The sequence below is a fragment of the Engystomops pustulosus genome, chromosome 7, assembly GCF_040894005.1.
Source record: "Engystomops pustulosus chromosome 7, aEngPut4.maternal, whole genome shotgun sequence".
Classification (NCBI taxonomy): domain Eukaryota; kingdom Metazoa; phylum Chordata; class Amphibia; order Anura; family Leptodactylidae; genus Engystomops; species Engystomops pustulosus.
In genome coordinates, this window is record NC_092417.1 from 60,644,940 (window position 1) to 60,672,449 (window position 27,510).

General features: G+C 43.3%; 1 protein-coding gene across 3 annotated transcripts in view; it reads left to right on the forward strand.

Annotated features, from left to right (window-relative positions):
• The first annotated feature begins 13,749 nt into the window (after positions 1-13,749).
• WDHD1 (WD repeat and HMG-box DNA binding protein 1) overlaps positions 13,750-27,510 on the forward strand; it is a 32,032-nt gene continuing 18,271 nt past the window's right edge. Inside the window, exons 1-13 of one of the 3 annotated variants that reach the window (XM_072116118.1) lie at positions 13,750-13,903; positions 15,681-15,768; positions 17,534-17,645; positions 17,897-18,048; positions 18,498-18,609; positions 18,842-18,892; positions 18,973-19,068; positions 20,597-20,689; positions 21,487-21,593; positions 21,898-22,039; positions 22,535-22,718; positions 22,865-23,040; positions 27,097-27,281. In XM_072116118.1, the coding sequence (XP_071972219.1) occupies positions 15,692-15,768; positions 17,534-17,645; positions 17,897-18,048; positions 18,498-18,609; positions 18,842-18,892; positions 18,973-19,068; positions 20,597-20,689; positions 21,487-21,593; positions 21,898-22,039; positions 22,535-22,718; positions 22,865-23,040; positions 27,097-27,281 (1,487 nt within the window). In that variant the 5' untranslated portion in view covers positions 13,750-13,903; positions 15,681-15,691. Of the gene's footprint in view, positions 13,904-15,667; positions 15,769-17,533; positions 17,646-17,896; positions 18,049-18,497; positions 18,610-18,841; positions 18,893-18,972; positions 19,069-20,596; positions 20,690-21,486; positions 21,594-21,897; positions 22,040-22,534; positions 22,719-22,864; positions 23,041-27,096; positions 27,282-27,510 lie in introns of all 3 variants that reach the window. The other 2 variants (XM_072116119.1, XM_072116120.1) reach the window with 2 other exon arrangements.

The following is a 27,510-nucleotide window of genomic DNA, read 5'->3' on the forward strand; positions in this document are numbered from 1 at the left end:
AATCTTGGCCACAATGCACTGGTCAGAGCTATTTTTTTTTTCCATGTACAGACCAGTGATTCGCAATCTGTGGTACGTGTACCCCAATTACAAATGGGTAACACAAGGTTGACATAAAAATCTGCATTTGTCAGCAGCACAGTGACTTGTGCTTGTGGTTATATACCTGCAACAGTAGGACCTCTATTATGTTTCATAGTGTAATCTGCTCTTCCTAGGAATAGTAAGATTGTTGCTGATTAGAGATGAGCGAACATGCTCGTCCGAGCTTGATGCTCGGTCGAGCATTAGGGTACTCGAAACTGCTCGTTACTCGGACGAATACTTCGCCCGCTCGAGAAAATGGCAGCTCCCGCCGTTTTGCTTTTTGGCGGCCAGAAACAGAGCCAATCACAAGCCAGGAGACTCTGCACTCCACCCAGCATGACGTGGTACCCTTACACGTCGATAGCAGTGGTTGGCTGGCCAGATCAGGTGACCCTGGGATAGACTAGCCGCTGGCCGCGCTGCTCGGATCATTCTGTCTCTGGATGCCGCTAGGGAGAGAGCTGCTGCTGGTCAGGGAAAGCGTTAGGGTGTTCTATTAGCTTACTGTTAGGCAGGAGTGATTCTCAAAGAACCCAACAGCCCTTCTTAGGGCTACAATAACGTTCTACTTTTTTTATTTTAATTTGCATCTATTACCATTTTGTGAGGAATTAGCAGGGGGACTTGCTACCGTTGTGTTTAGCTCTTAGTGGCACACATATCCATAGCAAAGACCGAAGTGGGAAAATTCAGTAGGGGTTGGATTTCTATTAGGCAATAACTCAGTGTCATCTCATCTGGCATAGTAGTGTGCTTCCTTTGATACTTGGCTAGAAAATAGCCATAGGAGAATACAAACAGCTTCTTGAAGCCTACAGTAGCGTTCTATATATTTGATTTCTGGTTGATCTGCTGGTGGCTGTAGTTTCTGCAGTGCATGTACTTGCCAATTCTGAGCAATTTGTAGTGAGACTTGCGACCGCTGTGTTCTGCGCTTAGTGGCGCACATATCCATAGCAAAGGCCGAAGTGGCAAAATTCAGTAGGGGTTGGATTTCTATTAGGCAATAACTCAGTGTCATCTCATCTGGCATAGTAGTGTGCTTCCTTTGATACTTGGCTAGAAAATAGCCATAGGAGAATACAAACAGCTTCTTGAAGCCTACAGTAGCGTTCTATATATTTGATTTCTGGTTGATCTGCTGGTGGCTGTAGTTTCTGCAGTGCATGTACTTGCCAATTCTGAGCAATTTGTAGTGAGACTTGCGACCGCTGTGTTCTGCGCTTAGTGGCGCACATATCCATAGCAAAGGCCGAAGTGGCAAAATTCAGTAGGGGTTGGATTTCTATTAGGCAATAACTCAGTGTCATCTCATCTGGCATAGTAGTGTGCTTCCTTTGATACTTGGCTAGAAAATAGCCATAGGAGAATACAAACAGCTTCTTGAAGCCTACAGTAGCGTTCTATATATTTGATTTCTGGTTGATCTGCTGGTGGCTGTAGTTTCTGCAGTGCATGTACTTGCCAATTCTGAGCAATTTGTAGTGAGACTTGCGACCGCTGTGTTCTGCGCTTAGTGGCGCACATATCCATAGCAAAGGCCGAAGTGGCAAAATTCAGTAGGGGTTGGATTTCTATTAGGCAATAACTCAGTGTCATCTCATCTGGCATAGTAGTGTGCTTCCTTTGATACTTGGCTAGAAAATAGCCATAGGAGAATACAAACAGCTTCTTGAAGCCTACAGTAGCGTTCTATATATTTGATTTCTGGTTGATCTGCTGGTGGCTGTAGTTTCTGCAGTGCATGTACTTGCCAATTCTGAGCAATTTGTAGTGAGACTTGCGACCGCTGTGTTCTGCGCTTAGTGGCGCACATATCCATAGCAAAGGCCGAAGTGGCAAAATTCAGTAGGGGTTGGATTTCTATTAGGCAATAACTCAGTGTCATCTCATCTGGCATAGTAGTGTGCTTCCTTTGATACTTGGCTAGAAAATAGCCATAGGAGAATACAAACAGCTTCTTGAAGCCTACAGTAGCGTTCTATATATTTGATTTCTGGTTGATCTGCTGGTGGCTGTAGTTTCTGCAGTGCATGTACTTGCCAATTCTGAGCAATTTGTAGTGAGACTTGCGACCGCTGTGTTCTGCGCTTAGTGGCGCACATATCCATAGCAAAGGCCGAAGTGGCAAAATTCAGTAGGGGTTGGATTTCTATTAGGCAATAACTCAGTGTCATCTCATCTGGCATAGTAGTGTGCTTCCTTTGATACTTGGCTAGAAAATAGCCATAGGAGAATACAAACAGCTTCTTGAAGCCTACAGTAGCGTTCTATATATTTGATTTCTGGTTGATCTGCTGGTGGCTGTAGTTTCTGCAGTGCATGTACTTGCCAATTCTGAGCAATTTGTAGTGAGACTTGCGACCGCTGTGTTCTGCGCTTAGTGGCGCACATATCCATAGCAAAGGCCGAAGTGGCAAAATTCAGTAGGGGTTGGATTTCTATTAGGCAATAACTCAGTGTCATCTCATCTGGCATAGTAGTGTGCTTCCTTTGATACTTGGCTAGAAAATAGCCATAGGAGAATACAAACAGCTTCTTGAAGCCTACAGTAGCGTTCTATATATTTGATTTCTGGTTGATCTGCTGGTGGCTGTAGTTTCTGCAGTGCATGTACTTGCCAATTCTGAGCAATTTGTAGTGAGACTTGCGACCGCTGTGTTCTGCGCTTAGTGGCGCACATATCCATAGCAAAGGCCGAAGTGGCAAAATTCAGTAGGGGTTGGATTTCTATTAGGCAATAACTCAGTGTCATCTCATCTGGCATAGTAGTGTGCTTCCTTTGATACTTGGCTAGAAAATAGCCATAGCAATAGGATAGGATTGTTTGGTTTTAAAAACTCAAAAAAAAAAAAAAAAACACAAAAAAACACAAAAAAAAACAAAAAGAAGTAAAAAAAAAAAAAAAGTTATAACTCTCATTTTAAAAATGTTTAACCCGAGGGCTAGGGGTAGAGGACGAGGGCGGGGACGTGGGCGTCCAACTACTGCAGGGGTCAGAGGCCGTGGTCCTGGGCGGGGTGAGACACCACCTGCTGATGAGGGAGCAGGGGAACGCCGCAGAGCTACACTCCCTAGGTTCATGTCTGAAGTTACTGGGACTCGTGGTAGAGCACTGTTGAGGCCAGAACAGTGCGAACAGGTGATGTCGTGGATTGCTGACAATGCTTCGAGCAATTTGTCCACCACCAGTCAGTCTTCCACGCAGTCCACCCATGTCACCGAAATCCCCACTCCTCCAGCTCCTGCACCTCAGCCTCCTCCCCCCCAGTCTGCCCCCTCCCAGGAAAATTTGCCATTTGAACCGGCATACTCTGAGGAACTGTTTTCTGGACCCTTCCCACAGTCACAAACCACTTGTCCGGTTGCTGCTGAGCAATTTTCCGATGCCCAGGTTTTCCACCAGTCACAGTCTGTGGGTGATGATGACCTTCTTGACGTAGTGGAAGTGTGTAAAGAGGTGTCCGACGATGAGGAGACACGGTTGTCAGACAGTGGGGAAGTTGTTGTCAGGGCAGGAAGTCCGAGGGGGGAGCAGACTGAGGGATCGGAGGATGATGAGGTGACAGACCCAAGCTGGGTTGAGAGGCCGGGTGAACACAGTGCTTCTGAGACGGAGGAGAGTCCTCGACCTGAACAGGTTGGAAGAGGCAGTGGTGGGGCCAGACGGAGAGGCAGGGCCAGAGCTGGTGCATCAGCGCCACTGTCAACTAGTGAAGCTCCCGTGGTGAGGGCTCTTGCGGCGAGGGCTAGATCTTCAGAAGTGTGGAGGTTCTTTAAGGAAACACCGGATGACCGACGGACTGTGGTGTGCAACATTTGCCAAACCAGGCTCAGCAGGGGTTCCACCACTACTAGCTTAACTACCACCAGTATGCGCAGGCATATGAATGCTAAGCACCCCACTCAGTGGCAACAAGCCCGTTCACCTCCGGCCGTGCACACCACTGCTCCTTCCCCTGTGTCAGCTGCTAGTCAGCCCCCTGCCCAGGACCCTGGCACAAAAACCCCATCGTCGCCTCCACGATCCTCCAAAGCATCCACCAGCGTTCAGCTCTCCATACCCCAGACGCTGGAGCGGAAACGCAAATATAGTGCAACCCACCCGCACGCCCAAGCCCTTAATGTGCACATCTCCAGATTGCTTAGCCTGGAGATGCTGCCCTATAGGCTAGTAGAGACCGAGGCCTTTCGCAACCTCATGGCGGCGGCCGCCCCTCGGTATTCGGTCCCCAGCCGCCACTACTTTTCCCGATGTGCCGTCCCAGCCCTGCACCAGCACGTGTCAGACAACATCATCCGTGCCCTGACCAACGCCGTTTCTGACAAGGTCCACCTGACCACGGACACGTGGACGAGTGCTGCCGGGCAGGGCCACTATATATCGCTGACGGCACATTGGGTTAACTTGGTGGAGGCTGGGACCGAGTCTGACCCTGGGGCTGCTCATATACTGCCGACGCCGAGGATTGCGGGGCCTACCTCGGTCCAGGTGTTTCAGGCCTACTATGCCTCCTCCTCCTCCCACCCCTCCTCCACCTCCTCCTCCGAACTACCATCCGTGGGCACGGCGCCATCAGTCGGTAGCTCTAGGCACAGCAGCAGTGCCGTCGCTAAGCGACAGCAGGCGGTGCTCAAACTGCTGAGCCTAGGCGACAAAAGGCACACCGCCCAAGAGCTATTACAGGGCATCACGGCGCAGACTGATCTGTGGCTGGCACCGCTGAACCTCAAGCCGGGAATGGTTGTGTGTGACAACGGCCGTAACCTGGTGGCGGCTCTGCAACTCGGCAGACTGACACATGTGCCATGCCTGGCCCATGTGTTAAATCTGATAGTGCAGCGTTTCCTCAAGACATACCCCAATCTGTCTGATTTGCTCACGAAGGTGCGCCGCATCTGTGCGCATTTCAGGAAGTCCAGCCCAGATGCTGCCACTCTCAGGGCAGCGCAGCGCCGCCTCCAACTGCCCGCTCACCGACTGTTGTGCGACGTGCCCACGAGGTGGAATTCAACACTGACCATGTTATCCAGAGTTTACCAGCAGCGCAGAGCGATTGTAGACTGCCAGATGTCAACTTCCACCAGAACTGGTAGTCAGGTCAGTCAGCTTCCTCAAGTCTACAATGAGGAGTGGACGTGGATGTCTGATATCTGTCAGGTGCTGAGTAACTTTGAGGAGTCAACACAGATGGTCAGTGGCGATGCCGCCATCATCAGCCTCACCATCCCGCTGCTTGGCCTGTTGAAAAACTCTCTGGTCAGCATGAAGTCGGAAGCTTTGCGCTCGTCACAAGAGACGGGGGAAGAATATTCCCTTGTTGATAGCCAAAGCACCCTGAGGTCTGTTTCTCAGCGCATATCGGAGGAGGTGGAGGTGGAGGAGGATGAGGAGGAAGAGGAGGAGAATGTTGGCGAGACACAAGAGGGGACCATTGTTGAGTCCTTCACTGTTCAGCGTGTATGGGCAGAAGAAGAGGAGTTGGAGGAGTTGGAGGAGGAGGAAATGGACAGTCAGGCCAGTGAGGGGAGTGAATTCTTACGCGTTGGTACTCTGGCGCATATGGCAGATTTCATGCTAGGCTGCCTATCCCGTGACCCTCGCGTTCAAAGAATTTATTCCAGCACCGATTACTGGGTGTTCACTCTCCTGGACCCACGGTACAAGCAAAATCTTTCCACTCTCATCCCTGCAGAGGAAAGGAGTGTGAGAATGCATGAATACCAGCAGGCCCTGGTGCACAAGCTGAAACAGTATTTCCCTTCTGACAGCGCTAGCGGCAGAGTGCGTAGTTCTGCGGGACAAGTAGCGAGGGAGAGTAGGCGAGCAGGCAGCTTGTCCAGCACTGGCAAGGGTACGCTTTACAAGGCTTTTGCCAGCTTTATGTCACCCCAGCAAGACACTGTCACCTGTCCCCAGTCTCGGCAGAGTAGGGCTGATCTTTACAGAAAGATGGTGAGGGAGTACGTAGCTGACCATACCATCGTCCTAAATGATCACACAGCTCCCTACAACTACTGGGTTTCAAAGCTGGACATGTGGCACGAACTGGCGCTGTACGCCTTGGAGGTTCTTGCCTGCCCTGCCGCTAGCGTCTTGTCCGAGCGGGTTTTCAGTGCAGCTGGTGGCATCATCACCGATAAGCGTACACGCCTGTCGACTGACAGCGCTGACAGGCTGACGCTTATTAAAATGAATAAAGGCTGGATTTCTCAGAATTTCCAATCTCCACCAGGTGAAGGAAGCTCAACCTGAATAATTGATCCACTCCTCCTCCTCCTCCTCATTTTCCTCCTTCTCCTCCTCTTTGTACAGTAAAGCAGAGGAAAATGGCTATTTTTTGACAGGGCCCACTGGCTCTTGCTATAGTACTTCATGCATTTAATTTTTCTGGAGGGCCACCTACCCGGTCCTCTGTTTGAAACAATTTTTGTGAGTGCCACATACAGGCACTCAATCTATTCCATTTTTCTGGAGGGCCACCTACCCGGTCCTCTGTTTTAAAAAATTTTTGGGACTGCCACATACAGGCACTCAATCTATTCCATTTTACTGGAGGGCCACCTACCTGCTCCTCTGGTTTGAAACATTTTTGGGACTGCCACATACAGGCACTCAATCTATTCCATTTTACTGCAGGGCCACCTACCTGCTGCTCTGGTTTGAACAATTTTTGGGACTGCCACATACAGGCACTCAATCTATTCCATTTTACTGGAGGGCCACCTACCTGCTCCTCTGGTTTGAAACATTTTTGGGACTGCCACATACAGGCACTCAATCTATTCCATTTTACTGCAGGGCCACCTACCTGCTCCTCTGGTTTGAACAATTTTTGGGACTGCCACATACAGGCACTCAATCTATTCCATTTTACTGGAGGGCCACCTACCTGCTCCTCTGGTTTGAAACATTTTTGGGACTGCCACATACAGGCACTCAATCTATTCCATTTTACTGGAGGGCCACCTACCTGCTCCTCTGGTTTGAAACATTTTTGGGACTGCCACATACAGGCACTCAATCTATTCCATTTTACTGGAGGGCCACCTACCTGCTCCTCTGGTTTGAAAAATGTTTGGGACTGCCACATACAGGCACTATCCAAATTAAATTGTCTCCATAGCAGCCTCCACACGTTGTCTCCATTGCTACCTCCAAAAGTCGTCCATATAGCTGCCTCCATACATCGTCCCTTTATCAAACGAGGTGTGTCAGGCAGAAATTTGGGTTGTTTTCATGGATTCCACATCAAAGTTGTTAACTTTGTCGCCACCCTGCTGTGTTATCCACAAAATATACTGGCAAACTTTTACCATTTAGGGATATTATTTCAGCGCTTCTTGCGCATCTGTTTACATTCCCCTCACCCGGCATATCCTAAACTTATAAGAACGCTACTACACTTGATCTTATACAAAAGGTTCTTAGAAGTGCTGTTTGGGGAGTAGCCTAGAAACAGGGGCTTGGATTGGTGAAAGCTCGCCTGGCTGCAGAGCGCCAGCTCCATCACAAGATCCAACTAACATAGTTGCAGCACCTTTAATCTACTACTAGTTCACTGCCTCCATAATAATAATAATCTTTATTTATATAGCGTCATCATATTCTGCAGCGCTTTACAAATCATAGGAAACAAATACAAATGTAATGTAACAGAGCACAACATTTGTATGGAACAACAGGAGTGAGGTCCCTGCTCGCCAGAGCTTACGGTTTATGAAGATGATGGGGTAACACGAGGTAAAAGAATATTTAATGGTCAAGCCATTCTTCTTAGGGAATAGAAAAAAATATAATAAATGGAATTGCTGTCGCTTGAAACACTCAGCCGTCATCTTATATACCAGGTCCAGGGTGAATGGGACTGCAGAGAAGTCTGGTGCCTGTTGGTTGCTGGATAACAGATGGGAGGACGACACAGGACGGGTTAGTAGAAGAGTTAAAACTTCATGCAGTTAATGAGTGTTATAGGCTTGCCTAAAGAAATGGGTTTTAAGAGCACGTTTGAAACTTTGGAGGTTAGGTATTAGTCTGATAGTCCGGGGCAGAGCATTCCATAGAATTGGTGCAGCTCTAGAGAAGTCTTGGAGACGCGAGTGGGAGGTCCGCACTAGGGTAGAGGTTAATCTAAGATCACTGGCGGATCTAAGAGCACGGGTTGGGCGATAGACTGAGATAAGAGAGGAGAGGTAGGGGGGTGCAGCATTATACAGAGCTTTATGGATGAGGGTTATTATTATTTTAAACTATTCGAAAGGAGACTGGCAGCAAGTGCAGCGACTGGCATGAACTGTAAGCATACATGGTCCCCTTATCAAACGAGCTGTGTCAGGCAGAATTTGGGGTTGTTTTCATGGCTTCCATGTTAACTTTGTCGCCACCCTGCTGTGTAATCCACAAAATATACTGGCAAACTTTTATCATGTAGCGATATTATTTGAGCGCTTCTTGCTCACCTCCTTTGGTTCCTCTCTGCCACCCATTGGTTTGAAGCCTGAGTCCATTTAGGGTATGTCGCCATGCCACTCTCTAGCCTGCCGCTGCTGCCGCTGCCTCTGCATGCCGTCCCCTATAGTGTCAGGGTCAATTATTGGATGTTTTAGATGCTATCTAGCTTCATTCTGTCACTCTGTCATGGCCATGCTGTTGCCCATAATTTTGGCATAATGGTGCGATTAGGCAGCCTCAGAGGCATCCATGCATGCTGCCCCTGCTGTTTCCTGTCCATTTCCGTGGTGTTTCCATCCTTTTCTGAGGTTCCCAGGTGTTTGGCCAAGCTTCCCTGTGCAGAGCCTTGGTCCCCTTGAAAAATGCTCGAGTCTCCCATTGACTTCAATGGGGTTCGTTATTCGAGACGAGCACTCGAGCATCGGGAAAAGTTCGTCTCGAATAACGAGTACCCGAGCATTTTAGTGTTCGCTCATCTCTATTGCTGATATAAGTATGTTGTACGAACACTTTGTTGCAATTGTCACTTTGGAACTTATAGGTCAACATTACAGAAAAAACAAGGGCTACAAATCTATGGGTTTTTTAATTGCTATAAATTTTGCTCAGTAGAAATATAAGTTTAATGTATATCATGTACACGCGAGACCCATGCACTTTCTACCTAGCGTAGACGACAGGAGGACTGTAGATAATGTAAATGGAGAAGCTCTATATTCCTCAAACACCTGAAGACAGCAGTGAGATTTCTGAAGCGTTTATTAAAGTAAATCTTTTTCTAAGGACATATGGTGATACAAGGTGGTAGGAGTAGAAAAACTGCGCCCCATAGATGTGAATTATATGTAATTGTCACAGTCTAATTGTATTTGTCATTCTTTTAAGTAAATAAAGAGTAATCTGCATCTTTGCTCCATATCTAAACTGTATCCTTCCACTTGCACAGTATTTCAATGCATTAGTAAAGAGGGGCCAAAAATCCTAGTCCACTGGGGTTTATGTCTATTATCTATGAACACTGTATCCTCAGAAAATAATAATAATAATAATAATAATAATAAGATCTCCTAATAAAATCGAGAACAAGGCTGTAGAATCGGAGCCAGAATCAGTCAGAACTTACCGACTCCTCAGTCCTGCTTGTATATCTATGAAACTTGTCCAGTTAAGAAATTACCAGAAAATTTTCATGCTCCGCCATCTGGTGGTTGGCTAGGGAGTTAATGCTTTAATTGGGAATGTTCAGATGCATTTCTTGACTTTCTGGGTAAAACAAATTGGGGGACATTTACTTACAGTGTCGGTGTCTGCATTGGCTTTGTTACCGACCTGCTCTCGGTAAGAAGACACACATTTAATATTGTAGAGCTGTGCAGAGACATTTCTGGCGCCGAGACCATTTTCTGTCCCTGGGACAAAATCTGTCCCGAGCACCAGAAATGTGTCCAACAGTCCCTGCTAGACCAGTTTTCTTTTGGTCTACTTTCCGTCAGTTTACACCGCCCAAAAAGGGCTGCGACACATAGTAATTGTGTCTGAGTTTCCACTCCGCCAAAGCCACGCCCCTTTTCGGAGAAGAGTCGGAGCAGACGGAAAAAGGCATTTTTTCTGTCCCCGACAGCTAATAAATAGGTCGGAGAGCAGAACATGTGGTGAGAGCGCCACAAAACTGGCGGAAACGCCATAGTAAATGTCCCCCATTGTGTTTTACTTGCAAATCTAGCCAGAAAAAAAAAAAAAAGATGCATTTTTGATGTACCATTACTGCAATTACTGCAAATTGCAACATCCGATAAAGCCCTTAAACTACTTGTCCACTCTTGAAAGAGACTGCCTGAGCCACAAACAAGGTTAAGGCCCGTTCCACACTTGCGAGTGTGATTAAATGAACTCGCATCACACTCGCAACGCGTGCTGCCGGGATCTTCCGGCCCGAACTGACACGCTGAGTCCAGTCCCGGTTTGCAGTGTTCAGGCCAGGAGATCCTGGCAGCACGTGTTGCGAGTGTGATGCGAGTTCATTTAATCACACTCGCAAGTGTGGGACAGTTGGCTTATGGATGTGGATGATGGAAACCACAGCTGTGTGTGTGGACCCATATTAGATATATATGGGGCTGTGTGTTATCTTTGTAACAACGGCCACAACAAACATTTGTGTGCAAGGCCTCTTACACAGGCTGCAAACAATCCCCTTTTTAACCCATGCTTTGCCTGTAAGGGGTCAATCTGGTGACTTGAGCAGGAAGAGGAACTGGGAATACTGGGTCAGAGATGGCAGTGAGCCACCTCCCAGAACATGGCCTTGCCGCTACAGGGATAAAGAGCAATGTTGGGAGAGTTAAATACATTCCATTAGACATGTGTCTGCATATATGTGTATCTGTGTCTTTGCCTCATTTGAAAGCTTAAGGGCGTTTTCACAAGATGTGTTGCGTTTTTTGATGCGTTTTTGGAGCATTGCAAAGGCTTCGGCCTTGATCACTTGCTGAGGTTAGATTGCGTTTTAGCAGAGGCAGTGGAAACGTAATGTAACCTTAGCATGTGATCAAGGCTGAAGCCTTTGCAATGCGTCAAAAATGCATCAAAAAACGTGACACAACTCATCAGGTGAATGCGCCCTCAGCCTTTCCCTGTTTTCACCATGCTGCCCTCTGCATGTATATACAACTTCCTCTCTCTCACTGCTGAAGGACGTCCTAATGGTGTCAACTATTGTGTCTTTCTACTCACAGTGAGTCCTCAGTGACAAAGACATCTGAACACATCACAACATTAAGTAGCAGGACTGCAGAACCACTGGAACATTCAGGGACTATCCAGAAAAGCAAATGGGTGAATTATGTAAAAGAGTGTCCAACCCCTTTAAGGATGCCATTGTTTTCTTACTGTAATGGCCCATCACTGGATTGTCAACAGAGAACGGAGATCCGCTGCAGTTCCTGGGATTGACCACTACACAGAGAATGTAGCTTGACCGCCGAATACACTCACTGTTGTATCCTTATTCTGGAAAAACTCTTTAAAAATCAATCCAGAACTACAGGTAATTCAAATGGGTTCACTTACTTTTTCTTGCAACTGTATATATTTTTGTAATATTAGTCTATTATGCTGGCCTGTACCAGTCTGACGGACAACAGACTTCTTAGTCAGTTATTGTTAAATATCATGGGACATGAAACCTTATGACTTTAATTGTGACAGGAAAAAAAGAATTATGAGGAATAATGAAAAATAGATGCATGTGCTTTTTCATGTGGTGTACTTTACTCATGCAACAGTTCAATCTGAGTAACTTATCCATTGCATATTCTTTGTCCTTTCCTTGGCTCAACCTTATTTATTTGTATTCAGTAGTCCATAATTCTATATCCAAAATCTGTGCTACTCTTCCCCATCTGCCAAATGCCATTTATAGGCCTTCACCTCTCGTCCCTCATGAGTAAAAACAATAGATGTTGTCAAACATAAATTTTATTGGTTACCTAGAACGAGGTCCAACAACTTGGATTGGTAACCAGAGCATAAATGTCTTGTATAAATGTAAGACATCCGTTTCTGGTTACTAATCACTAGCGATTACATAAAAACCGCAGAGCTAGGGCTCATTCAAACGGCTGTCTGCAGGGAAGTGCATGCGGCCGCATGTACGTCCCCATAGACGGCAATAGCGGCATGGGGGAGGATACGGTGTGTGGCACCGATCCGCACCCCACACCGTAAAAAGATAGAGCATGCTATATCTTTCGGCGAGTGTGTGGCCGTGCGCCCCTGTTTCCTATGGAGGGAGGAGGGGTCACCTCCTCCTCATCTCCAGTACACGGCGGTTTGTCCGCACGGCAGGAATACCGCATGTAAAAGCACCCCTAGGGGTATGTGTAACCGCACCTTAACAAATCTTTTATTCTGTTGTTGGCATATGCTCTGTTGAGCCATCACAGACCTAATGTTAGACCCAATACTTGAGCCATCAGAGACCCAAGGTTATTGCGGACCTGATAGCTAGTCGTTACATCACATCCAATTTGAAAATAAGTAGCTGCACAGCAATGTTATAGCCCATTGCCCTCGAATTGTATGCCGTGTCTGGCTAAACCTCTTAGAAACTGGACATTACAGCAAGCATGCAATTTGAATTCAATACATCAAACTTACTCATGGGCAATAGGCCTAAAACTTTCACGAATATTGTACTGTAATTACTGTATTGTAAGGAAAAGCAGATCACTTAGGTAATATATATCAATTAATGATTATTCTCAAAGTGCATCAGAGAAAAAACAGGTGTATCTTAACAACATAGAGGACGTAGGTAATTTGGGTTTCGGGGCATAGGAGGAAAGTGTCTGCACCCCTCTATCGCCCAACCCACGTTCTTAGATTGGCCAGTGATATTAGATTAATCTCAACCTTAATTCAAACCTTTCATGTACATCTCCAGGACTTCTCCCGAGTCACACCAGAATGGCTAGACCATTATACAAGCTCTTTTACCTTTTGTATCCCCCATTCATCCTCATAGACTGTAAGCTCTTGTGATCTGGGCCCTCTCTCCTATTGTTCCATATGAATGTTTGTACTCTGTAATGTATTGTTATATCTGTATATGTCCCCCATGATTTGTAAAGCACGGAATTTGATGGTGCTAAATAAATAAACATTATTATTAGGTGTCAGATATAAGTAAATAAAAGCCGAGTATCTGCCCCCACAGCTGACAGCAGCCCTTACCCTAGATAGAAGAAAATCTACTGCTCTTACAAGTGCAGTATCCAGACTTCCCTTCATTCTAAAGCGCCACCAATGGGTGCGGTCACACAGTGCATTCTTGGTGCGTTTTCAATACATTTGAAAAGACATCAAGAACGCACCGTGTGATCGCATCCTATGGGAGTAGAGCAGCTAAAATGTAAATGCAAAATCAATAAAGGGTTAATAAAGACTTTCTGCATTATTTTTCTTATAGAGGCTCAATAATCTAAGGACTTTTACATGTATCTGTAACTTGCGATTGCACGTTACTTACATAATCGATCGACAGGTAAATAAATGATAAATATAAAGGAAAGCACAATTTATTCTGAGGCCATGACATCCTGCAGAAGACAGTGGACCCCTTGTAGAAACCGCTGGTAAAACCTGTGCTCAGCAATTACAGGGTTAACAGCGCAGGACTCCCATCCCTGACTGGTGTCTCGTTCTGGCAGGATACAGGCAGTGGATTCTGGGAGCGAGGTTTGGAACGCTCCGCTGCTACACGATGGAACGCATTTCCGGTTCCCTGTCACACAGGTTCCCGCCAGCAGCTGCAAATTCACCCGCGAAAGTTGAAAGCGCAGAGTGAGGATCCGTAGTTACCCGGTAGGTGTCCTGTATGGCTGCTGTTATGGGTTTTGTGCAGTATTGGTGTGACATATATCTCATATATGTTATTCTGCAATTATGTATTAGGTTACAAGCCGTTCTGCAGTATATGATGTCACTTGTCAAAAGTTCTTTCCACGCTTCTATTCATGGGTGAATATCCTGAAGAAATTACTTAAAGGGGTTGTCCAGTCAAAGCATGTTATCCCAGGCTACTGGATGGGGGAGAACTCGAGTTCTCCAAATGAGTGGAGTGCCATTCACTGCCTGGAACTGACAGACATATCTGATTGTATAGTGATAAATAGAACAGCAATATGTGTGACCGGCTGCTCTGATTATTTGGGGTACAAGGACCCCTGTTCTATCGATCTGTGGGAATACCTACACTGGGACCCCCGCCATGGATATGGGGAAACTTGAATAACTTGGACTACCCGTTTAAGACTTAAAGGGTTTTTCCCACAAGTTAGGCCGCTGGGGATCTCGGTGATGAGACTCCCACAGATAACAAGAATGGAGGGGTGTTCAATGGTCCCCCGTCAACCCCCTCATTGTTTCATGAGATGAGCGGAACAGCTGATGGGGAGTGACAAAGGGCCTGATGGGGGTACATTGTGATCTGTGTCACATCACTGAGACCCCCACCGATCAGCAGGTTAGGCCGTATCCTTTGGGAAAACTCCTTTAAAGAGAACTCGTCAGGCAAATTAACCCCCTAAACTAAATATATTTTCATAAACTGCCATTAGAAAGCATTACCTCTATCCCTTCATTGTCCCTCTACATGCCTGTTTGCAAATGACCTGTGAGATGTTCAATGAGTCATTATCATATTCAAGCTGTCCAGCTTATGTGTATAAGAGAGATACAACCGCTCCAGGCAGCCATGTGTATAGCAGAACATGTCAGGTACTTGTGTAGATGTCTGATGTCACACATGTGTATAGGAGAACTCAGCAGATACAGCACAGACACTATGCTTTACTATACATTACACACAGACATGAGCGAGGGGAGGGGTAACAGGGGTGACATCAGCCTCATTTACATAATAATGAAAAGATGATTTTACAATGATTAATGTATGAATTGACTAGATAAAGGCTGGGATGGGATCCTTGTGAGCTGCTCCAACAGGTAGTAGTGACAGGACAAGTGACACAGACCTGATGACTGGTGTCCTTTAATATTTGGTACAAGTCATACTCGCACATTTTACAAAAGGGGTGTTCTGTTTTAAAATTGATGAACTATGAAGAGTCGTTGATCAATATTGGAAACCCCTTCAAGGGAGTTCATAAAGTTTTACATTTACCTTATTTACAGTATAGGTAGATGAATGAATTGTTGGGAAGTTGATCTGCCAAGACCCCCCCAAATGATCTGAAGAATAGAGGACTGCATTTACCAGTGATACACATATGTAACACCAATCGGTTACCCCTATCCCCAGATTAAGAATCAAATTGTACAAACATCACGGGTGCTTGCATCACAGCTAATGCCGGTAAATAAGGGTCTATTGGAACCTTATACGGAAGATATAACAACATTATAGTCAACAGAAATGCCGGCTTGCTGGATTTCCGAGGAGTGTACTTCTTTTTGCTCTCAGCAAGTTGCAGATGACAATACAACCAAGTTCACTTTTATTAGCTGTAATACAAGCAGCCATGTGATCTTTGGTGAAAAAATTACATGTAGCAGTGTGATTGTTGTAGGTACAGTATAGAAACTACATTTGTTGTATTCTGATAGCTTTTTTTTGTAGCTTTGTAGAATATGCCTGCTGAGAAGAAGCCTATGCGTTATGCCCACCTCGAAGGTCACACGGACGTTTGTTTTAATGAAACGGGAAGGTAAAGAAATTGACTTATTGGTGTATTTTAATAAGAATCTTGCTTGGACCCCTTTCGTACATACCTGCTGGAGAAGGGGTGGGGTGACCTCTCCTCGCCGCTTCCCTCCCCTCTCCGTAGGGAGCCGTATAGCCCTGCCATACGGATGGCAAAATATAGAGCATGCTCTAGCCTTTTTCCAGATATGGTATAACACATGTTGGGCTCTATGACGACTGTTCTTGTGGCTAGCTTATGGCGATCATAACCGGTGTATGATAGAAACCTTATACTGTAACCTGGGGTTTAGGCTGCATTCACTCGAATGTATGAAAATAGCCGTGTATACGGGTAGCATACAGCCCCATTCATTTCAATGGGCAATACGGCCGTTCATTTATATGGCCATATTGTCACCATATTGTACCGTAAGCAAGCCATATAAAAAGATAGAGCATGTCCTATTTTCTCCAGTGTTTCTGTTCCCATAGACTTCTAGGGAGCATGCAGAACATGTAAAATACAGGCTGCATACAGTTATGCATCAAATGCTTCCGTATATACGTGCAGTATCCAGAACTAGTGAGAAGTGCATTCTATCAGCCAGCCAATAGTCAGGCAGCCATCATTTGCCAGCCCATATGGATGAAAATAGTCACATATTTTCAGATTCATACAGCACGGAAATACAGGCCTGGACAAATCACATGCTCGTGTGAATGCAGCTTAGGCCCAATTCACATGAATGTATGAGGGACATATGGCTGTATATTTGTCCCCCATAGACGGCAGTTGCCGTACGGAGCGAAACGATGCTACACACGTGTGGCACTGTACCTCTCCGTACATGTGAAAAACATAGGAAATGTCCTATCTTTCCCCGTGTGCATCTCTATGGAGAGGGGAGGGGTCACCCGGGCATACATTTGTGTAAAAGGGATTTTCTCCCTCCATTACAGTGGTATTTATTCTGCACTGTCACATTTGACATGGCTGCAATTGATAGTGACCCTGGGTTTATATTTACACAAAGGAACTTCATGTCAATCATGAAAGTCAATCGTGGTCAGCCCATTAATTCCAACATGCTTTTTATTGGTAGGTTTCTCTCTTTATATCTCTCATAACCTCTACCAGTTGCAATACACTATTGAAAATATACTTTGTCTCCAAAGCCTTCACGTCCATTTAGAATCTGAGTTTCTCCTTGGACGTTGATCTCAGATGCCAAAAAGCTGTAGCTGGAGGTATCCAGAAGAGTACTTAGGGTGGTTTCACAAAGGAGTTGACACTCAGTATCCGTTGTGTTTTGTCTCCATTTTGCTTTCATTTTGTGTCTGCGTCCACAATAAAAAAAAAAAAGGTTTACTATTGGAAACATCTGGTTTCTCAGCCTCATCAGTGAAAAAAACACTGACCTTTCAACAGGTTTTTTTTTTCCTGCGGACCCATGGACTTCTATTGCCCTCCGTGATCCGCATCAGTGAAAATCAATGAACAGGTTTCAAAACTTTTTTCCATGCACAACGGATGCGTTTGAAGCAGTGTAAAAACATCTACGGAAATCAATGGCTCAGGGAGGCATCCACTAAAATCAATGAAACCGGATGTGAAAAAACAAACCCAATGTGAAAGCACCCTTACACTGTTCTTTCAGCACAGAAATGTATCTTCAGTCTGTTCTAGGCACATCAGTGACCTAGTGCATTTGTTATCTGGGGATAGTTTACATGTAAATGAGATGACTGTGTTGCAGATAATAAGATTTTGTATGCACGCTTCTCAGCTATCTAGTGACTTGCGGCAGTGATGGAGACATTCGGGTCTGGGAAAATATAGAGGATGATGACCCAAAGTCCATCAGCGTTGGAGAAAAGGCCTATTCATTTGCTGTAAAAGTAAGCTTATTCTAATTTGTATCTTTGCTATAACCAATTATTTACTTAAGTGTCCAAGTTAGTAATTGTATCACTTGTAACCCATAGTCCTAAGACAAGACATTCCAGGAAAATGACATCTTATATCAGTGAATGTAAGAAAACGCCCCGCTGCTCATGCCACTGGGACACCAAAGCAGCATTTGTTCTCTGTTGCACTTTTAGACAATGTTATATATATTCTTGTAATATAGGTTTTTTTTTTTTGTCAGAATGGAAAAGTGGTAACTGCATCTTCCGACAATGCAGTTCAGATGCACACGTTCCCAGATGGGGATCCAGATGGAATTTTGACGCGCTTCACCACCAATGCCAATCATGTGGTCTTCAACTCTGATGGCACCAAAATTGCAGCTGGTTCAGGGTAATAATACTTTCCTGTCTTCAATTATTTTATATTATTTTGCTTTCCCCATAGACAGTTGTTATAACTCTGTTCATTGTTCTTCTGTTATTACCTATATATAGAAAAGTGAAAAGTGCTTGAATTCACATTCATGAAGGTGAAATAGAACTTGGTAGAGCAGCTTTTAGTTGGTCTAAATATGCACCAAAAATTGCGCCCAAATAAGTGTTGGAGGCACATTTTTGGCGTTGACACATCATAAATATAAAAAAACTAAAATAAATGCCCCCCCTATGTGCCTGTGTTTTTTTTTTTTTTAATTATGTTCTGTTGAATGTTGTTTTGTGGTCACCGTGTAGTAAAACTTTCCAGTGCTGTATGCATGCTTCAATGTCTTGCATAATTTTATGTCTATAAATAGGAACTATAGAGTAACTGTAATTTTTATTTCCAATTTATTATTGTAGGGATTTCTTGATCAAAATTGTGCAGGTGGATGACAGTAGTGTACAGAAGACTCTACGTGGACATAACGCCCCTGTCCTAAGTGTTGCATTTGATCCCAAGGATGAGTATTTGGTGTGTACTAAATTGTTATTCACACTAGAAACCTGTAGTTTACAGCTTCTTTACAGCAATAATAAACTAGATTGTCCTGGTTTATCTCCTGCTAGGAGATGTAGAATCGAAGTCCCTTGCACTTTCCATCATCAATGTCTATTGCCATTTTATGGAATACATAAAATGGTAAAATAGTGTGTTATTTATGGATATGTGTATATATGATATTAATAAGCTTGTTAATCTCTAGGCCTCTGCCGGATGTGATGGTACAGTAAGAATTTGGAACATTGAAGAAGAGGTCAGTGTGTGCACTGAAATAACATCTTCACAGTTGGAAAGATCCTATAGTGTAACTAATTTAGTTCATTACTTTTTTAGGTTTGCGAAGTAAACTTGTCCCTTTTACCAAAATGTAATGATGTTATCAATGCCAAGACAATTTGCCGCCTGTCGTGGCAACCAAAGAATGGAAAGGTGAGTTGATAATGGCACTCTAAAAATGGCATCTATATCGGTTCCTTCTTTCTCCACCTTCCTCGCAGCACCAAAGCTTTAAAGTTGTTTTCCCACAAAGAAAAGTTAGGCCCTATCCCGTGGATAAGGCCTAACTTGCTGATCAGTGGGGGTCTCAGTGCTGAGACCCCCATAGATTACGAAAAGGAGCGGTCCTTCGCTTCATCAGACTAATGGAGCAGACGGCCGTGCATGACTATTCTGCTCCCTAGAGATTAATGTACGGCCGTCTGCTTCATTAGTCCGATGAAGCAGCAAAGGGTCCGACAGAGGTACGTGTGACCCCATCGGACCCCTCGTTTTTGTGATCTGTAGGGGTCTCACTGAGACTCCCACTGATCAGTAAGTTTCTTTGTGGGAAAACCCCTGCCAGTGCTGAGGTTATAATAAAGATGTGGTCCCGATCTGAAATCTGACTCTCTTTGAATGGATTGGGGGTTGAACTGACCATTCACACTCCATTCAGATCACAACATCTTTGGCTATGTTTGGTGCTCCAGTGATAGTGGTGGTCGTACAAACCAAACTCTCCATTCCTATTTAACTCTTTCACGACCCGTGACGTAATAGCACGGGTCGGCTGCGGGTGCATGAAGAGGGCTCGCGCGATCGGCCCGCAAAGCTGCTGGCGGGTTTAAGATGGGCGCCGCCATCTTGCCGAGGATCGTTGCTCCCCGTCTTCCGAAGACCGAGGCTGTCTCGTTTTAACACTTTCATTATGATGTGCAATCAGCACATTGTAATGAATGAGGTGGAAAATCCCCATATACTGCCATACAGTAGTATGGCAGTATATGGTAGGATCAATCGGACCACCTAGGGGTAAAGTACCCTAGGGAGTATGAAAAATAGTAAAAGTAAATATGAAAAAATGTTTTTTTTTTTTTTTTTAAACATGCCAAAAGATATAAAAAAAAACCCTCTAGTTTTTAATTTTTGTAAATGTATGAAAGCATTATAAAACCTATACTAATTTGGTATCCCTGTGAGCGCACCAACCCAAAGAATAAGGAAGACATGTCATTTGTGGCGCACAAGAAAACGCCCCAAATTTCACAACATTTTGAAATTTTTCCCCCGCTTTCCAGTAGATGGCACTCTACGTGTAAAAATAAAAAATGATAGATTTTTAATTGTGGGGAGTGAAAAATGAAAAAAAAAAAGGGTGAGGTCATTAAAGGGTTAAAAATGAGTGATGGGGAAATCAATAGACCTCTGTTCTTGAGGTATGTGTAATTCATATATGAAATGGATATGTCATAAATACCTGAGTTGGTAATGTCCCTCTCCTGTCTGTAGCTGTGCTTAATTGTAACATAACAATATCACCATATACATCAATACAATGCTATAAGCCATCCAGGAATTCATAAAAGGTTCATACCACTGTATATAAAAAAATATAAAAAATGGTGAAGATTTGCATTGTTTTGTTTGTCTTTGGTTCTTCGTGTTTTTAAATTTTTTATACTACATTTTATCTCGATAGTTGCTTGCTGTACCAGTTGATAAAACAATTCAGTTTTATGAGAGGGATGCTTGGATGATGAGTTTTACCTTATCTGATGACTTTGTAACTCAGGTAAAATCTACGTTGTTTTAATTTCTTCATAGATCAAAAGGCGTGTCTCCTGTTTTAGTCTTACACAGGAATATTGGTATTGTGGTATATATTAGTGCTTAATATGTGTGTGGGTATAGCCTTGACACGTGTGAATAAACAAGTACGTTTTTTGCCACATTTTGAATCTCGGAGTGCTTCCATTTTTTTTGTGTTTTTGTATGTGTATGGACCCTGGTCTAGGTCCTGGGATGTGCACCTGAGTTGTTCTCAGCCGTATCTTGAGTGCTGCCACACTCTCTGAGATCTATCTATCTATATCTCTCTATCTAATAAAATTATTATTGTTATTTTTTTTCACAATTAGTGGAAAAAATAAAGTTAAGAAATTTTTTGAAAGTGGGAGTAAGAAATGGAAACGCAAAAACAAAAAAAGGCTTTGGCAGGAAGGGGTTACATTTCTGTAGGTTGGCTGGCATATGCTCAACTTGCAGCCAAAATTTACCTGTATACTGATGACCTTTCAATAGGGTCATTAATATCAGAATGGTGGGTTCTGACACTGTGGACTACCAGCTGACACTGTCACCCTCATAGTGGAGGAGAGCGCAGGGCAGAGTTGGGTTCACTTTATTAGCTTACCAAATTTGTGCATATAAAACCCCTGGAAACTGCTCATAGTGTTTGACAGAAAAACTCAGGCTCAGTTTATGCTTGCGGCGTGCTTCTTGTTTTGTTTTGTTTTTCATTTTGAGAGCACAGACGCTGTGTTAACTGCACACGATTTAAATCGGAACTTTTTCTAAATAATATTTCAGCCTTTCAATGTGGTGACCTGGTCTCCATGTGGACAGTTCGTTATAGCTGGAAGTATTGATGGCCGAATTGTGGCTTGGAATGTGTCGAGCAAAGCCTGCTTGGAAAGGTAATGCAGTACCTATATGTTCTCCTGTTATTAAAGGCATAAGAGCTTCAATCTAGGTGTTTCCATTTCATAAAATGAAGTTCCTAGCAGTGGGATTTTTACTTTTGTCATCCCAACCACTAGTAAGTGCATAAACTCCTCATAACTTTTTACTATGCTGATTGTTAGATATATTACAGTCCATATCCAATACCTTTATTTATTTTATTTTATCCTCAGTGACACCAAGCTTTTATAAAGCTTTTATCTGTTATAGTATACCTGTTTTATATCCATCTTCAACTCTGTGTTTTTGTTTCACCAGGGTGCAACATGATAAGGGGTTTACAGTCTGTTGTCTCTCATGGCACCCAAAGCTGCCACAAGTTGCTTATACTGACAGTGAGGGCAATCTAGGAGTTCTGGAGCATGTCTGCCAAGGGGGTGGTGTGTCAGCCAGCACAAAGGTAAGTTATGCTCATCTGTTTGGATGTTGTAGGTACTGCAATTTGTGGATAAAATGTAAAATCTATTGGGGGGGGGGGTTATAAAGTCTGCATAGAGGGTATGGTCACACTTTCCGTCAGCGATGCCTTTTGAAACGCAATGTAATCTTAACAGTGCCAATTGCATCTGCATTTCAGAGGAAATGCATGCGTCTGGTAACGAGCATTACATGTTTGTGCATGTAAACATTGCAAAAGATATGGTGCTAGTTACCGACCGATCAGAGGGAACGCAAATGTGAAAGGCACAAGCCTTTCCCCTTCCGATTGCACTGTGTTTGAAAATGCATTGCTGACGGAACGTGTGACTGCACCCTCAACCTTAGTCAGACTTGATATCCAGCCCACAGGCGCACAATACAACAGCTATATTCAGAGGCTCCATTGGGTTTAATAATGACACATTTAATTTTAAATTGGGTGATGGTTAAATCTTGGTTTAATTCTGCTATGTAGGTTTCAAGTGCTGCAACAAAAGATTATGACGACCTCTTTGATGGTGATGATGACAATGAAGATTTCTTAAATGGAGATATGATTGATCATCAGGCTTCCGAAGGAAATGATGACGATGACAACTTTATGCCGGTTTCTGGTCATGCAAAAAAACGAGCCATCTTGGATGATGATAATTCTTTAGGTGAAATGCCTACATTTGCAACTCCTTCAGTTATAACTATGGGAAATGTTAGTCTTGGTGTATTCCTAAATTGAAATGGGTTACAATGGGTTGCATGTATGCTTGCAAAACTTATTTCGGCCAACCATTTTCCTGCTTGTTTTTAGATGTTCCATCCTTAAAAGCCAGTGATGCTGAGAAACCTGAAGGAGTAGATGACGATCAGTCTATTAAGGCGCAAGCTTATCCTTACAAACCTTCTTATAGTGGGCCAATGCCAACACCTCCTCAAAAGCCTTTCCAGTCGGGCTCTACCCCCTCACACCTTTTACACCGCTTCATGGTAAGTATGAGAGAGGACCAGCATTGTAAAAGATTTAGAACATTATATGCTTGACTTGGTCTTTGGCAACCTAAAAAGGTAACTCATTAAATGCAGAATTCTGTCTAAGTTGATTAGAACTTATGGAAATGCATTAGAATTGTAGCACACTTTTATGTTTGCTTCTAAATTACCTCACTTTTATATTTATTAACCATGTTTACCTATAGGAAATGCAGTAGATATTTTTACGGCAGGCCAATTGTATGTATTCCCTGCAGGCTTGATTCCTATTTCATTTGCCTGTGCACCCGCTTCTTCTTTTTCTGCAAACTCCTGTAGGAATGTTGTGCATAAAACGGCCTCCTGGAACAGAAAACCGTGGGAAGATTTATCAATAGTCCTATGTAGCTTCTTGGCGTATAATAGTCACAAATTTTTGGGTTTTCGGTTTTTTTTTGCGAGAAAAAAACTGCAGCTCTTTTTTTTTTTATATATATAATTGTATTTAAAACTGCAGCTCTTAAGTTGCGCAATGGCAGAAAAATACACCACAAGTTGGGAACCCCACATTTATCAACTGAGAATTTTCAAAAGAACGCAAATTTAATCACAAAACTACACCACATAGGAGGTGGTGTATGTGGGTCCTTTGCTACTACAGGGGGAAGTTTTTGCTCAATTTTATGTTTGAGGTATCTGACAATTTCCTGTGCTAAAACATTGCAAAAAGGCAGATATTGAGCAGATGTTAAACATAAGTATGACTGGTGCAGTCTATTCGCATAGAGCACACGCAGATGAAGGCATTTATAACACTACACATACACATACAGTATAAATCAGACTGGTGGAAACCTGCCAGTCTAACATAGACAACTGCTCAAAATCTAATGATAAACCTCCCCCCAGTGAGAAAAGAAGAGAAAATAGAGTGCCTGTGGAAATTACGTATATATACTCCTAAAAAGCCTGCAAATTTCCCTTTTCTTGTCATTCATATCAGGACATGCAATGTAATGGTGGTGCTCTTTTCCAAACGTAAAATAATGTCCATTTCTAAGTTGAAGAAAAAGTTGAATGGGACTCACCGTAATTCTTCGTACTTGATCCTTTTTAAGACAATACTCACATACTAAAAAGTAAACAATGGGAGGCTAAGAAAGATGCAGGACATCACATTACAAGTGAACTACAGCCTTTTACACTTGAGGCGCTTCATCTGGTTGACTTGCGACGTAAACATGAAATGGTTGTAGTTCACTTGTAATTATGTGATTTCCTGCATGTTTCCTACCCTCCCCGTGTTTACAGTATTTACTAATAAAGGAAGAAGAAATATGCTGAGTGCCATTCTACTTTTTCTTCAACTGTGAAGTGTGAGTGTGTATTTACATGTTGGAATCTGCACAGAATATAAGCTGTGTCGCTACTTTTCAACATCAAGTGGACAAAGCGGGTTGCAAGAAGACCCTACAGTGGCTTCTGATTTTATTCATTAATTTGATTTTGTTGTGGATTTCCCAAAATCTGAGATGTGATCATACTATGAAGAGAATCAGACGCAAAGGGGCCTACATGAAATTTCAATGAGCGACCCTGAGGGGAGACACTGTGTCAAACAGAAAATTTGACTTGCCAACTAGACACGAATCACCACGGGACTGTGCTGCAGGTTTCAATAGATCAGATAGATGAAGAGATATTCAAATGGTATAGAGAAATAGCTCTTATTTCCAGACCATTTTACATTTCTTCTCTGTACAGTAAAGCGCATTTAAGGCACTGAGAGGGCTCATTTAGACATAGGTTGGGCTCTGTTTCATATAGTACAGCTGCAAATAGTACATTGACTCCAGGTATGAAAAACAGTATTCATCATCTAGTCTATCATGATTGCTTTCTTATTAAATGAAAGGCATACTCAAACACTTGTGATAAACATTTAGTGTAATGGTGGGGGGAGGAACACGGCATAACAGAGCCTGTCTACACCAGAAGCAACAGCCATTTTGCCCCTTCTGGCACTTCTTCCAGCCTCGATAGTGTCATAGAGTATGCTTTTCAATTAATAAAAAAGAAATCTTGACTAGATGGTGAGTATTGTTTTTTTTCCTATCTTTTATCAATGTACCAGATGGAGAGAGAATTTGTATCAAGAAAATCTTTATAAATTCACTCTTCTCTATTGCTAGAGGTGAATGCATGATGCTTCAGCTGCGAGGGTGGATTTGGGGTGCCAAAATAGACTAATACGGTACTGATAGGGATTTTTTATGCAGGGCACCAACAGCCCTCTTGACTTTTGTAAGGTGAGTCCTAATTAACCATTTCATGGTTGTCCTGTTATCAGGAACTTGGACATAAAACCAAGACACACGTCAGTCTCTTAGTGTATGTAAAGATCTTCTCCCGTTTAATTTCTCAAATGCATAATATCACAGACAGAAGAGTAATCAAAGAGGCGTGAATAGTATACTGCAAAGCTATTGGTCATCAGCACATTCTGGGAAAAAATTAATTAATTGTGCTCAGTTCTCAGGGACCTTGTACACAGATAATGTTTATACTAATTTCCTGAGAAGAAGAAGATAAGCGGACTCCAGAATCATAATATAATGTAGAGAACAAGATAAGAAGGAGAACAATTATGTATAACAAGTGTCAAGGAGAAATCCTTACAGGCAGACTTTAATAAAAAAGAACTGAAGTTTGAATTATGAATTTACTTGGACAGTGGTCAGTGAACATGTCTGGCGGACAGTAGTCAAGATGGCGTCCGAAACCAGTGCGATCTCCTTAACAGTACTCTAAGTGAATAATGGAAGTCATAATACGTACCTATTGTCCTAGTGAAAACTACTTTATGTGCAGTGGGTACGGAAAGTATTCAGACCCCTTTACATTTTTCACTCTTTGTTTAAGTGCAGCCAGTTGGTAAGATCAAGAGTTCTTTTTTTTTTTTTTGCTCATTAATGTACACTCTGATAGAGGAAAACATAAACGTAGATATTTTTGCTAATTATTTAACACGAAAAACTGTGATATCTCTTGGTCGTAAGTATACAGACCATTTGCTGTGACACTCATGTTTAACATGCTGACTTTAACTCAAAAAAGAATTTCTGCAGCAATCAAGGTTCCTAAGAGCACAATGGCCTCCATAATACTTAAATGGAACAATCTGGGGACGACCACAACTCTTCCTCGACCCGGCCATCCAAACAAACTAAGTAATCGTGCGAAAAGAGCCTTAGTGAGTTAGGTATTGATAAACCCTATGGAGGACTCCCTGACAATGAGAAATAATCTTCTCTGGTCTGAAAAGATTATCTGCCATTTGCCAAATATAACCCCAACAGTGACACATGCTGGTGGCAGGATCAATGCTATGGGACAACTGGTTGCAATTAAAGGAAAGATGAGTGCGGCCAAGTACAGAGATATCCTGGATGAAAACCTCTTCCAGAGTGTTCTGGACCCTCGACCTTCTAACAAGACATTGACCCTAAGCACCCAGCTAAAACAACAAAGCAGTGACTCCAGAACAACTCTGTGACCGTTCCTGACTGGCCCAGCCACAGCCCTGACCTAAACCCAATTGAGCATCTCTGCAGAGACCTGAAAATGACTTCCACAAATGCTCATCATCCAACCTGTGGGAACTGGAGGGGATCTGCAGGGAAGAGGCAGAGGATCCCCAAATTCAAGTGTGAAAAACTTGCATCATTCCCAAGAAGACTCATGGCTGTACTAGCTCTAAAGCTGCTTCTACTCAATACTGAGCAAAGGGGCTGAATACTTATGACCATGTGGTATTTCAGTTTTTCTTGTTTAATAAGCAAAAATATCTACATTTTATGTCTTTTACTGAGAAGCAGCACTTGTGCATTAATGAGAAAAAAATTGGCTTCAATGAATCAAAGTGAAAAATGTAAAGGGACCTGAACACTTTCTGTACCCACGGTAAGGATGCCCCTGTTCTGTATGTTGAGACAAGCTGATATTTTAAAATACTTTTGCATAATTTTCATTTCTGTGTTGGTGGTATTTTTCTTTTTTTTTTTTCTTTTTCAGATGTGGAACTCCATCGGTGTTATACGCTGCTACAACGATGAACAAGACAATGCCATTGATGTAGAGTTTCATGACACATCCATACACCATGCAATGCACTTGACCAATACTCTTAACCACACTATAGCTGATATGTCTCAGGAGGCTGTTTTACTGGCCTGTGAAGGAATAGAAGAACTGGCAAGGTGAGGGTTAACACGGTGCCTCCTGTTGGTTCTGCTTGGCTTATAGGGAGGCCACATAGACATACTTGTGATGTTTTAAATATATGTTGGAAAAAGAACTGATATCTGCAAACGTCATCCAATCAAACAAATCATTATGTCCTACTCTCTTTCCAATGAGACCAACCCTGTTTGTCAGATTGTTGATGGTAATATACATGCCATTGCAACATTGAGGAATTTACAGGTA